Genomic DNA, 13,638 nt, shown 5'->3' with positions numbered 1-13,638 from the left:
TGTTATTTATTTAGCTTTAGATACAATTAAAATATTTTTGTGTAAATCTGCATAGATAAATTTTATTGTTACATAACTAGGATGTTAGTTGTTTGAATTTAATATAGCACCAATATATATATATATGTATATATATATATATAGGTATATAGATATATCTACCTACCTACTATAATTTCATACCCCCTTAGTTAGTTCGATTACAATATTTTGTCTAGTTTCTGTTAATGTAAATGAATACATGGCAAGTAAGTGCATTTTACGCTCATACATACTCACCCCCACCCTTCAATAACAATAATAAAAAAAACTAATATTTTATAATTCATGTCGTAAAAAAATATGAAAAATTTTTGCAAAGAAATCTACCAAAAAAGGGCATTGACTTAATTTTTACTGCAAATAAGTAAACGATTTTCAAAACATTTTTTATTCTCATTTATATTTAAAGATTGCAGTTCTGCTCAATTCTCATTTGTTATAAACTGCTCAAATATTAAAATATTAGTAAACTAAACAAGTACGTATTCAGCTATATTTTCCATAAATTAAAATAGAACTTCTTTAGACATAAGGTCTATTTATAGTTACATATCTATACAACTTGTGATAATATACAGCAGACATACCACACTAAAGAACTGTAAAGTTACTAGGTACCTAAATACTTAGCCAAAAAAGAAGTGGACATGTAACTGCATATTTACTGAATCAAGCGGAAAATTAAAACTTATTCTTAGTATGATGTTCGGGAACCTTTTGGAAAATTAAGTAATATGACTCATAAGTCATATGCACACATAATATGTACATACGAGTATGTTTATATTTTGCACAATTAAATAGCAAAATATTGCCCCTAAAATCCCATCCCAGTAAATTTTTGAAAATCTTAGTAAAAGTAATAATTTTCTTTGAATTTTTTCAAATGCGTTAGTACTCGTAGGAAAATAATGTCTACGTACCTATAAACGCTCTTATTTATCTTCGCCATAATTCTATATTTTTTCAAATATAAAATTTTTAATAAAAAAATATAAAAAAAAAATTATAATAAAACTTGCAAGTCAAGGCCGCCCTCTTTAGTTCTATGTACGTGTCACACTCTAATGAAGATATAGAAGCGTTATGTTTGTTTTTCAATTAAGTAGATATTTAAGATTCTCTTAAAAGAACATTCTAAGACATCTAAATACGTAAATACTTATCTAATAATTTATTTAATAACTCAAAAGTGTCTTAGTTTTAATTTAATATTATAAAAATAAAACTAAATACCTTAATGATTAATTCAATCTCCGGAACATCGCCACCATTGGTACCATTCTCTTGTTTTTCTTCGGACATCTTGTTGAAAGTTTTTTTTTGCTTCTTATTCCCTTTGAAACGGCTATGTGTAAAAGTAATCCAATAGGTTTTATTTCACTTTATTTTTTCTTTTTTTTTTTTGAGTTGTAATATTTAAATATTATTTTTTCTATTTTTTACGCAAGTTAATAAAAAACACATTCACAAATTTGAATAAATAATTTTTTTCGTTTAACTTGCAAGCTTTATTGGAGAAAAAAATATTGTTGCTAATTAGATTTTTAACACAAAAATTAAAATAAAATAAAAAGAAAACAAAAAAAACTTATTTTAAAAATCGTCCGTTGCTGCGTCGCAATCCGAAATTAAACTCTTACACAAGTTTCCCGTTTGACACTACAAAACGAAATGTCAATAGTTGGATTGTCAAAAGAAAGCAAAATTTTTAAAGAACACCATAAATATAATACTTTGAAGACTCGAAATCGATCATCGATAGCTAAAATGAAAAATGACATAATAGCATGCTTACACATGTCTTTTCTATGCACTGTATATTTCATTGGTCTTGACTCTTGAATTAAGATCAATTTTTATATTATCGTTCAGAAATATTTAAAAAAATTATTTATTTTTGTTCACAAACCGATTTAATAAAAAAAAACACATAAAAAATCCATTTGAGTTATTTTTTAAAATAAAATTACATTTATAGAAAATTTATTGCTTTAGAAAGCTTTTTGCTTTAGAAAAATATATGCTTTACCACATTTTAGAGCGCATATGCACATATGACCCATTAACTGACTGAAGACCAATTATATATTGTCATAGCTTAGAAAGTTATATTAACACAACATGTAAAATAAAACCTGTGTAATTAAAGACCAAAATCCGGTTAAAAATGTAAAAATCTGTATGCTTTTACATATCTTACAAACCGAATAACTGCAACCCGCGTAATCGTAAAAAACCTTTTAATATCCAAGTACATGCATTTTAGTATTACATATATTTAGTATTAAAAATCCCAAGGAAATACATTAAGAATAAAACAAAAAGTACAAAATAAGAACATCACAAAATTTTCAGTTGATTTCATATAATTTTGCAATATTTTTACATTATCGGTTATTAGCATCTATGCTTAAACTAGAACACTGGAATGAAAATCGTTGCGTTTAGAAATACTTTTACAGTGACGTTTATAAATTTAAGAAGATACACAAAAGTTTTTTTTATTTTAGTCATCTCTTCTATTCTTAAATTATATATTCATATGACGTTTTACCTAACAAAAGTTTGGGAGCCTGTGAACATTTAGTTGAGCGGCAAGTTATCAACAAAAAATCAAACAAAAATTTTTAAAAATCTTTTGGTTACTATTAATTCCCTGTAGTTATAAACTTTTTCAATGCTTCTGGTGAAATAATTTAAATAATCATAAAATCAAAATGTCTCAAGTTGAAATTAATGGCGTGAAAGTTAATTTTCCTTTTGAGCCTTATCCTGTCCAGGTTGCGTATATGAAGAAGGTCATTGAAACTCTTGAAAGTAGCACGAATGCTGTTTTAGAATCTCCTACCGGTACTGGCAAAACATTAAGTTTGTTATGTAGCACTTTAGCCTGGCTACTACATAAAAAAGAAATGGTAATTAATCTTAAAATTTTGAATTTAATTAATTTTCTGTTTTAAGGTAATTTGCAACATGAAAGCACATAATAAACCGGGGGATATTTCACAAGACATTTTAAAATCTTGGGATATACCAAAAGTTTATTACACAAGTCGTACTCACTCACAATTATCTCAAGCTGTTCAAGAGCTTAAAAGAAGTTCATATTCATTTGTAAAAGCAATTGTACTTGGCTCGCGAGATCAAATGTGCATACATCCAGAAGTTTCGCAAGAACAAAACAGTGCACAAAAAATTCAGTTATGTAAAATTCACGTTACGAATCGAAGTTGTTCATTCCATTCACGGTTAGAAGAAAAAAAAAACAGGCCAGAGATAGCTGAAAGTCCTGTTCTGGATATTGAGGATTTAGTGGCAATTGGCAGAAAAATTAGAATGTGTCCATATTTTGGTTCAAGGGAAATCTCTTCAGAGGCTGATATAATTTTTATGCCTTATAATTACTTGATTGATCCGAATGCACGCAGAGCAAACAACATTCAATTACGAAACACTATCATTATATTTGATGAAGCACATAATGTTGAAAAAATGTGTGAGGAAGCTGCTTCGGTCTGTATTAAATCATCTGACATTGCACTAGCTATTGAAGAGGTAACTTTTATTATGAAAATGCTTGACGAAGGTGATGCTTTCTTAGAAATGGGTGGAGGCTCAGACGAAGTTAAAGATTTCACAATAGATGATTTAGTAGCACTTAAAGAAATCCTTTTGAAATTCGAGCAAGCCATTGATGAAGTTGAATTGCCAAATAAATTTTCAGGAACTACTTTCCCTGGAGACTACATGTTTGAATTATACTCCAAAGCAAATGTTAATTATACCTGCTTCAGTATGGTAATCACATTATTAGAAAAATTGCTGACATTTTTGGCAGCTGCACAACAACGAAATTTAGCTTTCAGAAAAGGGGCCGGTCTTCAAAATTTTGCACAATTAACAGCAATTGTGTTTGATAGTATGAAAGACGACAAAGTAGAAAAAATGGCAAAATCTTTTAAAGTTCATTTCGAAGTTGAGGAAATAAGAAAAACAAAAGGTGCCGACAAAGATGGATGGATTTCATCTAAAGCCCATCAAGGTTTAAAAATGGCTAAAGTAGTTAATTTTTGGTGTTTTAACCCTGGGTTTGGTATGCACTACTTATTAAATTCACAAGTTAGGAGCATAATTTTAACTAGCGGTACATTAGCACCATTAAAGCCATTGATAGCAGAATTAGGAATACCAATATCCAATAGTCTTGAAAATCCTCATATAATAAAACCATCGCAAATTTTTGTTAAAGTAGTTTCGAACGGTCCCGATCGTGAGAAATTAATTTCTAACTATGAAAATCGGGACAACCCAAAATACATCAACTCTCTAGGAGGAACTATAGCGAACTTTTGTAATGTTATTCCTGACGGTGTTTTAGTTTTTTTCCCGTCATATGCGGTTATGAATAAATGTGTTTCTAGTTGGCAAGCAAGTGGAATTTATAGTAGAATATCAAAAAGAAAACCAATTTTTGTTGAACCGCAAGGTAAAGAAGCGTTTCTTGCTACAATGGCTGAATTTTATGATAAAATTAACAATCCGACATATAGTGGAGCATGTTTTTTTGCGGTGTGCCGTGGAAAAGTCTCAGAAGGTTTAGATTTTGCAGATGCAAATGGCAGGGCTGTATTAATTACAGGTTTACCATTTCCACCTTTCAAAGATTCCAGAGTTGTTTTAAAAAAACAATATTTAGAGCACAATAGAACAAGGGAAAATGAATTATTATCAGGTAACGATTGGTATTTTCTTGAAGCAACTAGGGCAGTTAATCAAGCTATTGGTCGTGTTATACGCCATAAAGATGATTATGGTGCTATCTTACTATGTGATTCAAGGTTTGCCAATCGTAGTCAACAATCACAATTGTCAACATGGATTCAAGAGCACTTAAAAAATGCTAATGATAGTGAAAACAATTTTGGCAAAATAATAAGGGAACTGAAGTTATTTTTCGATAAAGCAAAATGTACAACAGGTTTATCAGTTATTGATAATAGAAGTTCACCTAGTACCAGTTTTGAATGCAAATCAGCTTTTGTGAACACAATTCCCAAAGTGAAAAACGAAAATCGTGTAATAATTCCAGAAAGTGATATTGGGGTAATTAGTGATTCCAGCAGTCAGTTTAATATTCATAAATATAAATCTGAAAATATAAAAAAAGAAGAAACAGATTTTTCTACCCGTTTATACCAAGGTGATGCCCAAGTAATAAATTTTAATGATCAAATAGCTGATCAAATGTCGACAGTTGTGTCTAGTCCAAGTTTTGTTAAAATTCATAAACGAGATAGATGTGCTGATTTAACGTCGCCCGAGAATATTTTAAAAAATCTTTCTAAGAAAAAAAAGCTGAAAATAATTGGTAACGACACTGATATTGATAAAGACTCTAATATCGAAAATAGAAATTTACTCGAAAGCAAAACAATAATTAAAAGTTCAATTTCTGAGGATAATGAAAAAGTATCAAAAACAATGGATAGATTAGAATTTTTAAAACTGGTAAGAAATTCAATTATCAATATTCGGCAAACTATATTAATATTTTCTCAATTTTAAGATTCGAAGTTCTTTATCATCTCAAGATGTTAACAAGTTCAATAGAGCGCTAATAGCATATCGCGATAGTGACAATATTGATATATTTTTTTCCATTTTATGTAGTTTATTTAGTTCATCCGTTTTTACGTATTTATTAAAAGGTACACGAAGATATATAAAAAATCACCATAAAGATAAATTTGACAAATTATTAGAAGAGTTCTTGAAGGCAAAATGTGATGCTTGACCCTTCGAAAAAAATTTTTGAAACGTTTTAAACGTGAATGAAAAATCTTGATATAAATATATTATATGTATATAAGAAATGATTACGAAAGAAAAAGGCATTTCGTAAACTTTGCATAATGTTTTTACTTAAATTTATTTGTTTTAGTATAATTATGTAATAAAAAAAGTTTCGCTACAGTTAATTTCTTTTACTATTTTCTTTAACTTTTACTTATGTAAGCCATTTGACAATATAATAATTTCTTTTACCCACTCTAAGTAATGTTAGCCCGTTCTTTAATGTGTGTATTCCAGGCGATATAATTTCTGATATATTTTGAGCCTTCTTTAGATTAATATAAAACCCCCCAGCTGAAATAATTCTGCAAGCATCAACTTCAGTTTTAAAGCATTTTGATTTCATTGCTAAATCTAATACTGTCATGCCTGCTTCAGGCAGAATTTCGCATAATGTTGCACCCGAAAAATTTTGCTTTATTTCATTAATATTTAATTCACTTAACCCATCTATATTTCCTTCATATAGAGCATTGGTTACATTTTCAGCTTTCTCCAATCCTTCTTTACCATGTACTAGTAATGTTAATTCTCTTGCAAGCTCCTTTTGTCCCATACGTTTTTCCGGTCGTTCACGATGCTCTTCCATAATACCATCAATATCTGATAACGGTAAAAATGTAAATAATTTTAAAAGTTTTTCCACTTCAGAATCAGGTGTGCGTATAAAAAATTGGTAAAATGAGAATGGTGAAGTTTTTTCGCTATCTAACCATATAGGATTTCCACCAGATTTTCCAAATTTATCACCTTCTTCATTGGTAATTATTGGTAAAGTTAAACCAAAAACACTTTTATTTTCTATTCTACTTATAAGTTCATGACCAGTCATTAAATTTCCCATTTGATCACTTCCACCAAGTTGAAATCTACAATTATAAGTTTTATATAAATGTAGCCAGTCATATGCTTGAAAAATCTGATAGGTAAATTCGGTAAAACTCATTCCTTCAGAGCTAGCTAAACGTGTTTGTACTGAAGATCGTGATAGCATTGATCCCATTCGGAAATGTCGACCCATTTTTGAAATAAAATCGATCAGATTTAAATTTTCATACCAAATTGCGTTGTTCACTACTCTTAAATATACGTGAAATTATCGGCTGTACAAACAAAAAAAAACTAATTTGCAAGGACTTACTTAAGTTGACGTAATGCTCCTTTTTGTTTTTGTTTTTGCCATATCTCCCTTTTGTGATTTTCAAATATTGTAATTATTTGCTTTTCTATGCAAGCTAAGTTTTCTTCTATAATGGTATTGCCTAATAGACTTCTTTCTGTTGTTCGCCCACTTGGATCACCTATTAAACCAGTCGCTCCTCCAACCTTAAAAAAAACTTTATATTAATACATGTAAACTTAACCAAAAATTTTGCTTTTAGTTAAAATACCAATGCTATTGGGTTATGTCCAGTTCTTTGACAATGCAATAATCCTATTATAACTAACAAATTACCAATATGTAAACTTTTAGCTGTAGGATCAAAACCGGCATAGATAGTTTGGGGTGATGATAAAAATAGCTTTTTAAGTTGTGGCCTTCAATGTTATTAATATGTTATTTTTAAACACTTTAAATTTAAAACAAATTAATTACCCAACATTATCTGGAAATATATCCTGATAAAAACCTCTGTTTTGTAACTCTAACAAATTTTTAGTTGAAGATGAATAGCAACGATTAAGGTTTTTTAAATACTTTAGTAATTTAAGTCTAGATAGCATGATACTGCGAGTTTGTTAAAAAGTAGCAAATAGCAATGTTATTCAGGAGATTACAACATAACGTTCTTTACCTACATAAATCATAAAATAAATAAAATACATGTGTACATACATATGAAGCCGTCATGTTTGTTTTTATTTTATAATCAGCTGTATAATTTTAACGATAATCGAATTAAATTCTAGGGTAATTGCCAAAAACAATGTGTCAGATGCATGTTACAAAAAATTATTGCGATTTGTTTAAAATTCTTTTTGCAAGGCTTTCTAATTTCTTGGGAACTGGAAGTCGAACAGGTGGGATTCAAAAATACTCCTGTAATTGCCGATCATGAAATAACCTAAAATTGTATTTTACCGGTAGCGTTTTTTTTTGACATTATCTATTTCTATGTGAAAATTACATTATTTGCAAGATACTGTACAGATGATTTTGCCGTTCTGCTGCTATTCTGGATTGACAGCGAAAATTATCCGCCGCTGCCGTTAACCGCTTTGATTAACAATTAAGAAGTAGTAGTTCGACTCTTTCAAAACAGTTAGTTTCGTTTGCATGGCATGGTACAAAGAAAAACATTTTAATATATTGCGCATGTCTGTTGCTATCTCTTTTTAAATGTGTTACGTCACGTGCATGGCAAAAAATGTAAACAAAAATTTTTTTCATACAAAAGTGACGGGCGTATAGTAAGAGTAAAATTAATAATTTAAAAAATATAATTTATAATGGTTATTTGCGCGGTTTTTAATTGCAATAGCAACAGCGATAAGAAATTAAAAAGAAATTTGAATGATCCATCGTTCAAGGAAACGAAATTTTTTCGATTTCCAAAAAATAAGGAAATCGTAAAAATGTGGATACAAAAATGTGGAAGAAAAGATAAATTTAATATCCAAAGTTCGTACATATGTAGTAAACATTTTGTACAAGAACATTATCGGCGAAACTTACAGCATGAACTGCTGAATTATTCGCCAAAAAATAGTAAAAAATTGAAGGATGACGCAGTTCCGACAGAAAATTTGCCTTTTGTAATTGAGTCCAAGTCAAGTGAAACAGTTTCTGAACGATTAGGAAGATATAATAAAAAACGAAGACAGGGAACAGTCATTGATATTGTGTAAGTTAGTTTTCAAAATTTTTAGATTTTTTGTCAACTAACTTTTGTTATTTCTTTTATTTAGGAAAATAGACAACCAGATCGAAAATCTTGACTGTGTTGAAGTTCACACTAACGATGAAGTTCAAGAAAAAAATTCAAAATGTGACCAATCAACAAGCACGGAAGGCTTAAATGAATGGTAATTCAAATGTTTTAGTTAAATAATTCGAAAATGTAATATTTTGATTTCATAGTAGTAAATCAAAATCACCTACAAAACAGCAATTGAAGAACGATAACAAGATGTTGAGCAAACAATGTTACTTTTTGAAGCAGGAAAATGATTGTTTAAAAAATATTTTTACGCCGAATCAAAGGAAAAAAATGGCTAAAAAAGGAAATCGAGTTAAATGGAATATCGAAGACATTTCAGAATCAATTGCAATTTACTCCAGCGGTCCTAAGGCTTATAGATTATTATTAAAAAAGAAATATCCATTTCCAGCAGTTTCAACTTTAAAAAAATGGGTATCTAAAATCGATATAAACCCTGGATGTTTAACTTTTGTTTTTGTTTTGATGGGTAGTGCCAGTTTAAGTAAGTATCAAAAAGTTTGTATTCTAATGTTCGACGAAATGAAAATAAAAAAATCATTCGAATACGATCAAAAAAGCGATAACTTACTTAAGCCAGTTAATTATGTTCAGGTATGCTTGATTATTTATATCTTTTTTATTTAATTATCGAATAAAACATATATTATAGGTTGTAATGGCCAGAGGCCTCTTTGAAAATTGGAAGCAACCATTATATTATAGCTACGATCAACCGATAACACAAAATATATTACATAAAATCATACAAAAGTTACATCAAATTGGCTATGACGTTGTAGGTGTTGTCTCAGATTTAGGCGCTTCAAATCAAAAGCTATGGAATACATTAGAAGTTACCGTTGAAAAACCATTTTTTGTGAATCCTTGCGATGCTAAAAGCAAAATTTATGTTTTTAGTGATGTGCCCCATCTAATTAAACTTTTTAGAAATCATTTCTTGGATTCAGGAATATTTTTTGAAGAAAAACTAATAACAAAGGAGCCACTAGTAGAGTTGTTAGAAAATATGTCATTATTTGATTTAAAAATAAGCCGTATAACATTCACCCATTTGACGGTAAAAGAAGCCGAAAGACAAAAAGTAAAATTTGCTACACAACTTTTTTCCCACACCAATTCTTGTGCTTTAAAAAGAATGGGAGCTTTAGGCATTGCAAAATCTCAATATTGGCTTGAATTATCAATAATTCTTAAAATAGTAAGTTGTTTTTCAGAAAGTTTTAAAAAAGTGATTAATTAGTTTTTTTTATTTAAGGTTAACGATTGGTTTGATTTATTCAATTCTAAAGTACCTAATATTGATTCCCGGCCACGAATGGCTGCTTATGGTTTAGCTGCAGAGGAACATGAAAAAATATTAACAGACATCAATAACTTAGTTCAAAATATGCGAATCGGAAATAGAAAAGAATTATTACCATTCCAAAAAGGTATTTTAAGAAATAATGTTGCATTACAAATGATGTATAAGGATTTAGAAGCAAAATACAACACAAAATATTTGCTAACGTATAGGCTAAATCAAGATCCATTAGAACTTTTTTTTGGAATTATGAGAGCAAAAGGAGGACTATATGATCATCCTTCCGCATTACAATTTAAGTATCGTCTTAGAAACTATTTGCTGGGCCGAAATGAATCAATCATATCTCAATCTGCAAATGTAGAAAAAGATCGGCAAGCAGCTTTTAAAATGAATGTTGATGAAGGGGTTTCAATTCCGAATAGTAACAACGAAGAAATTCAAATCGATGATTGTGAAAATCTCTTAGCAAATAGGATGCTTTCAGATTTAACAGAGCCTACTGTAAATGATACAATTGAAGAATTGAATGATTTAGAATTTGATGGACTCGAACAAATTTAATAGAAAACTATTGTGAATAAAACCCAACTACCAGTTTCACTTGGACTGATATGGTATCCGAAGGAATGTTACACAAACCTAACGAAAACTTTATGGAGAAATTACAGAAACTTAACCAAATATTCGTAAACTATAATTCTAAATTATCAAGGGTCAACCTTAATTATCTAAATAATCTATTGACGCTGGCAAATGACGTAGAATTAGATTCAAATATAAAAAAGAAATTTTTCCGCTGCAAAATATTTTTTAAAATACAAATAGATAATTCTGAAATATCAGCAAACAGTCGAAAAAGAAAAAGAAAACTAAATAAAATTTTAACGTAATGTTACTTTATTTTCAAAAGTTTTAAATAAAAAATACTAAAAAATTATAATTTAAAAGTTAAAAAATATATTTAATAGTGACATTGAATAAGAATTAAAATTTCAAAAAAACTAAAATAGCTTTATCTTTTATTTTTTCAAAAACAAAATAGGTCTTTTATGAGAAACTCATATTTTCCTATAAAACAATGTACATAACCTAAAAAAATTTCTACCATGCAGATGACGTAGATGCGCAGAAAATACAAAAATTGAAACTCGGAATATACTACCATGTTTTCTTTATACGATGTTTGCATCGCACTTCGAAAATTCTCAAAATATTTCTTTTTTATTACGAAAAAGATGATTCACAGAATTAGGTCGGCAATTTGTAAAGAAAAAAATGTGTATGCATACTGATTACTGACTCATACTTTATTCAATGTATTACCGATAGCTGTTTATATCCGTAATTTATTTCAAATTATGTGAAATATGTGCTTTAAATTTATAAAGACAAAAAACCCATAATTTATATTTAAGCCATTTATTAACAATTATTATTAATTAAAAATTTAATTTTTTTTTAAATATTAATTGTCTTTTTAAAATTATATACATATACAAGTTGTATTTTTTTTTACCTTTATCACCTAATTTGTTTTTAAATCTGTTCATTTTCTTAATATGGAAACACCATTTTCGCCACCCTGTACAAGAATAGATTACAGAAATGGTTTTTTACGCCTTTAAAAATACATAAAAAATAGGTAGACTTCTATTGTGAACACTTTCCCAATCCCAATAATTCCAATGTACATATGTAACATTAAAAATAAGAAGGTATACTTTAAGTGGTTTAAAACTTTGTTCGCTTTTAAGAGTTCTATTTTGAAAAGATATTAATTACTCCTCGTTTTTTCGGTTTACGGTTCAAAGTCAAACTTTTTCTAGATTGTTTAGATAATTGTGTTTGTACTTCACCCTTTTGTTTCTCAGCCATCTTTTGTAAGCAATTGATTTTTTTTACTCAAAAAAAAATTATTTATTCAATCGAAATTATTACTGAGATCTATACCAAAACATCAGTATTATACTAATACTCGTATAATATGATAGTTGTTAGACGATCATAGTGCCCTAATTTTAATACATATCGTCACCATTTCAAAAAGTTGGACTTAGGATACTTCTGATCTAAGGTGACAATATGTACATACACAAACTAAACATTCAGAAAAGTTTTAAAGAAATTGAAAAATCTGATGCAATTATGTTTAAGAGGCTTTTATTTCTTAACAAATTAGTTTTTCAAAAATTTTTAGGCGGTCTTATATTTAAAATATAAGGTTATAATTATTTTTGTTAATGGCAGCACAAATTTAAAGCTGCAAATATTGCTGAAGTTCTTTTACAGTTTGGAAATCAAAACGCGTTAGTTTTTGCAGTATAGATACAAAAGTGCACTGCATTTGTACAACTTCGTAGGATCTGCAAACGTAAACTCAATTATAATTTTATTTGTTTTGAATTTGTTTTTTTCCAAAATAGCTATTCAAAAACTTTTCACTAGCTGTTCAATTAAATGAACAGCTAGTAAAGTTTTTGAATTTTTTCATTTTAGAAGAGAAGCTGAGGGCAGAGGGTTTTTATTTTACATTACAAGCTCGCAAATTCGTGCTATAATCATCTTCTATTGGTTACAAGATTTTTTTAAATCTAACATTATGTATGTACATATGTATGTATATGCATACGTATTTTCTACAGGGCTTTCCTACAAGTGTACGATACGAGCATGACCACGAATATGCACTGCACAGCTATTCTTGCAACAGTTACAAGTTTAAATAAATTTTAAATTAGATCCTGAAACTTTAGATTATATTTCATATAAAAAAAATATTTATATCATATTGTATAATATATACATATGCATACTCTATGTGAAATGTTAATATGATACGAAATTTCAATTTTAATAAGAGTATTTTTAATTTTTTGAATTTTACGCCACAAACATTTTCAATTTCCGCATAAAGTGTATAGTAGAGGAACGGAATAAGAAATAGCGACACTGACATACCTATTAAAGGCGCACATACAGAGCCACATTTTACTCAATATTCTTAAAATTATTTTGGTGTATTCCTACATGTATTTGAAGAGCTTGAAAACAGATTTGACTTATATAATAAGCTATACCTACACATTATACTCTTCTATCAAATTTCGTATTTGTTCAATTGTTTTGCAAAATTTGTATTTGAAATGTTTTATTTTTATTATTTGTGTACTTATATAAATTGGGTTAAAAAATAATCTCTTTTATTTCTTCAAGTAATTTCGGGAGTTGTAAACATCTTTTAATTTGTTATGAAAAATGTTACGAAATATTGTAAGTTTGCTAGTAAATTATACAATAGTGAACGGAATTTGACATGATTTCTTAGTATTTTTTTTAGAAAATTTTATCATTTGTTTTTGTTGGCGTTGTATTTCTTGCAATATACCCTGTAAATGCTATTTTATTTCGTGGGTTAATTAATGGCGTTCAACAAGCTGCCCCTCCAATTTTCGATGCTGTTAATAACGTAATACATGATGTTGTTGATGC

General features: G+C 28.7%; 3 protein-coding genes across 4 annotated transcripts in view; 1 reads left to right on the top strand and 2 right to left on the bottom strand.

Annotated features, from left to right (window-relative positions):
- LOC129619028 (chloride intracellular channel exc-4) overlaps positions 1–1,716 on the bottom strand; it is a 69,550-nt gene extending 67,834 nt beyond the window's left edge. For both annotated transcript variants that reach the window (XM_055534089.1, XM_055534090.1), the window contains exon 1: positions 1,279–1,716. In XM_055534089.1, the coding sequence (XP_055390064.1) occupies positions 1,279–1,347 (69 nt within the window). In that variant the 5' untranslated portion in view covers positions 1,348–1,716. The remainder of the gene's footprint in view (positions 1–1,278) is intronic.
- A 926-nt stretch (positions 1,717–2,642) lies between these two features.
- On the top strand, positions 2,643–6,018 carry LOC129618672 (regulator of telomere elongation helicase 1 homolog). The gene is made up of 3 exons (XM_055533568.1): positions 2,643–2,960; positions 3,007–5,553; positions 5,612–6,018. Exons 1-3 carry the CDS (start codon positions 2,763–2,765, stop codon positions 5,837–5,839), a joined length of 2,973 nt encoding a protein of 990 aa, XP_055389543.1. The 5' UTR covers positions 2,643–2,762; the 3' UTR covers positions 5,840–6,018.
- On the bottom strand, positions 5,946–7,693 carry LOC129618673 (tyrosine--tRNA ligase, mitochondrial). Its single transcript, XM_055533569.1, has 4 exons — positions 7,496–7,693; positions 7,290–7,437; positions 7,040–7,224; positions 5,946–6,977 (listed from the first exon to the last, which is right to left on the bottom strand). Exons 1-4 carry the CDS (start codon positions 7,621–7,623, stop codon positions 6,053–6,055), a joined length of 1,386 nt encoding a protein of 461 aa, XP_055389544.1. The 5' UTR covers positions 7,624–7,693; the 3' UTR covers positions 5,946–6,052.
- Between the last annotated feature and the right edge of the window lie 5,945 nt (positions 7,694–13,638).

The sequence above is a fragment of the Condylostylus longicornis genome, unplaced genomic scaffold, assembly GCF_029603195.1.
Source record: "Condylostylus longicornis isolate FDR11 unplaced genomic scaffold, ASM2960319v2 ptg000010l, whole genome shotgun sequence".
Taxonomy (NCBI): Eukaryota; Metazoa; Arthropoda; class Insecta; order Diptera; family Dolichopodidae; genus Condylostylus; species Condylostylus longicornis.
This window is presented reverse-complemented; position numbering and strand designations above follow the sequence as displayed.

Coding starts and splice junctions, on each gene's coding strand:
- LOC129618672 (XM_055533568.1), top strand. CDS start 2,763: ATGTCTCAAGTTGAAATTAATGGCGTGAAAGTTAATTTTCCTTTTGAG. Junction 2,961..3,006: donor TACTACATAAAAAAGAAATG/GTAATTAATCTT, acceptor TTCTGTTTTAAG/GTAATTTGCAACATGAAAGC. Junction 5,554..5,611: donor GATTAGAATTTTTAAAACTG/GTAAGAAATTCA, acceptor CTCAATTTTAAG/ATTCGAAGTTCTTTATCATC.
- LOC129618673 (XM_055533569.1), bottom strand. CDS start 7,623: ATGCTATCTAGACTTAAATTACTAAAGTATTTAAAAAACCTTAATCGT. Junction 7,438..7,495: donor ATATTTCCAGATAATGTTGG/GTAATTAATTTG, acceptor ATAACATTGAAG/GCCACAACTTAAAAAGCTAT. Junction 6,978..7,039: donor GGAGCATTACGTCAACTTAA/GTAAGTCCTTGC, acceptor CGTATATTTAAG/AGTAGTGAACAACGCAATTT.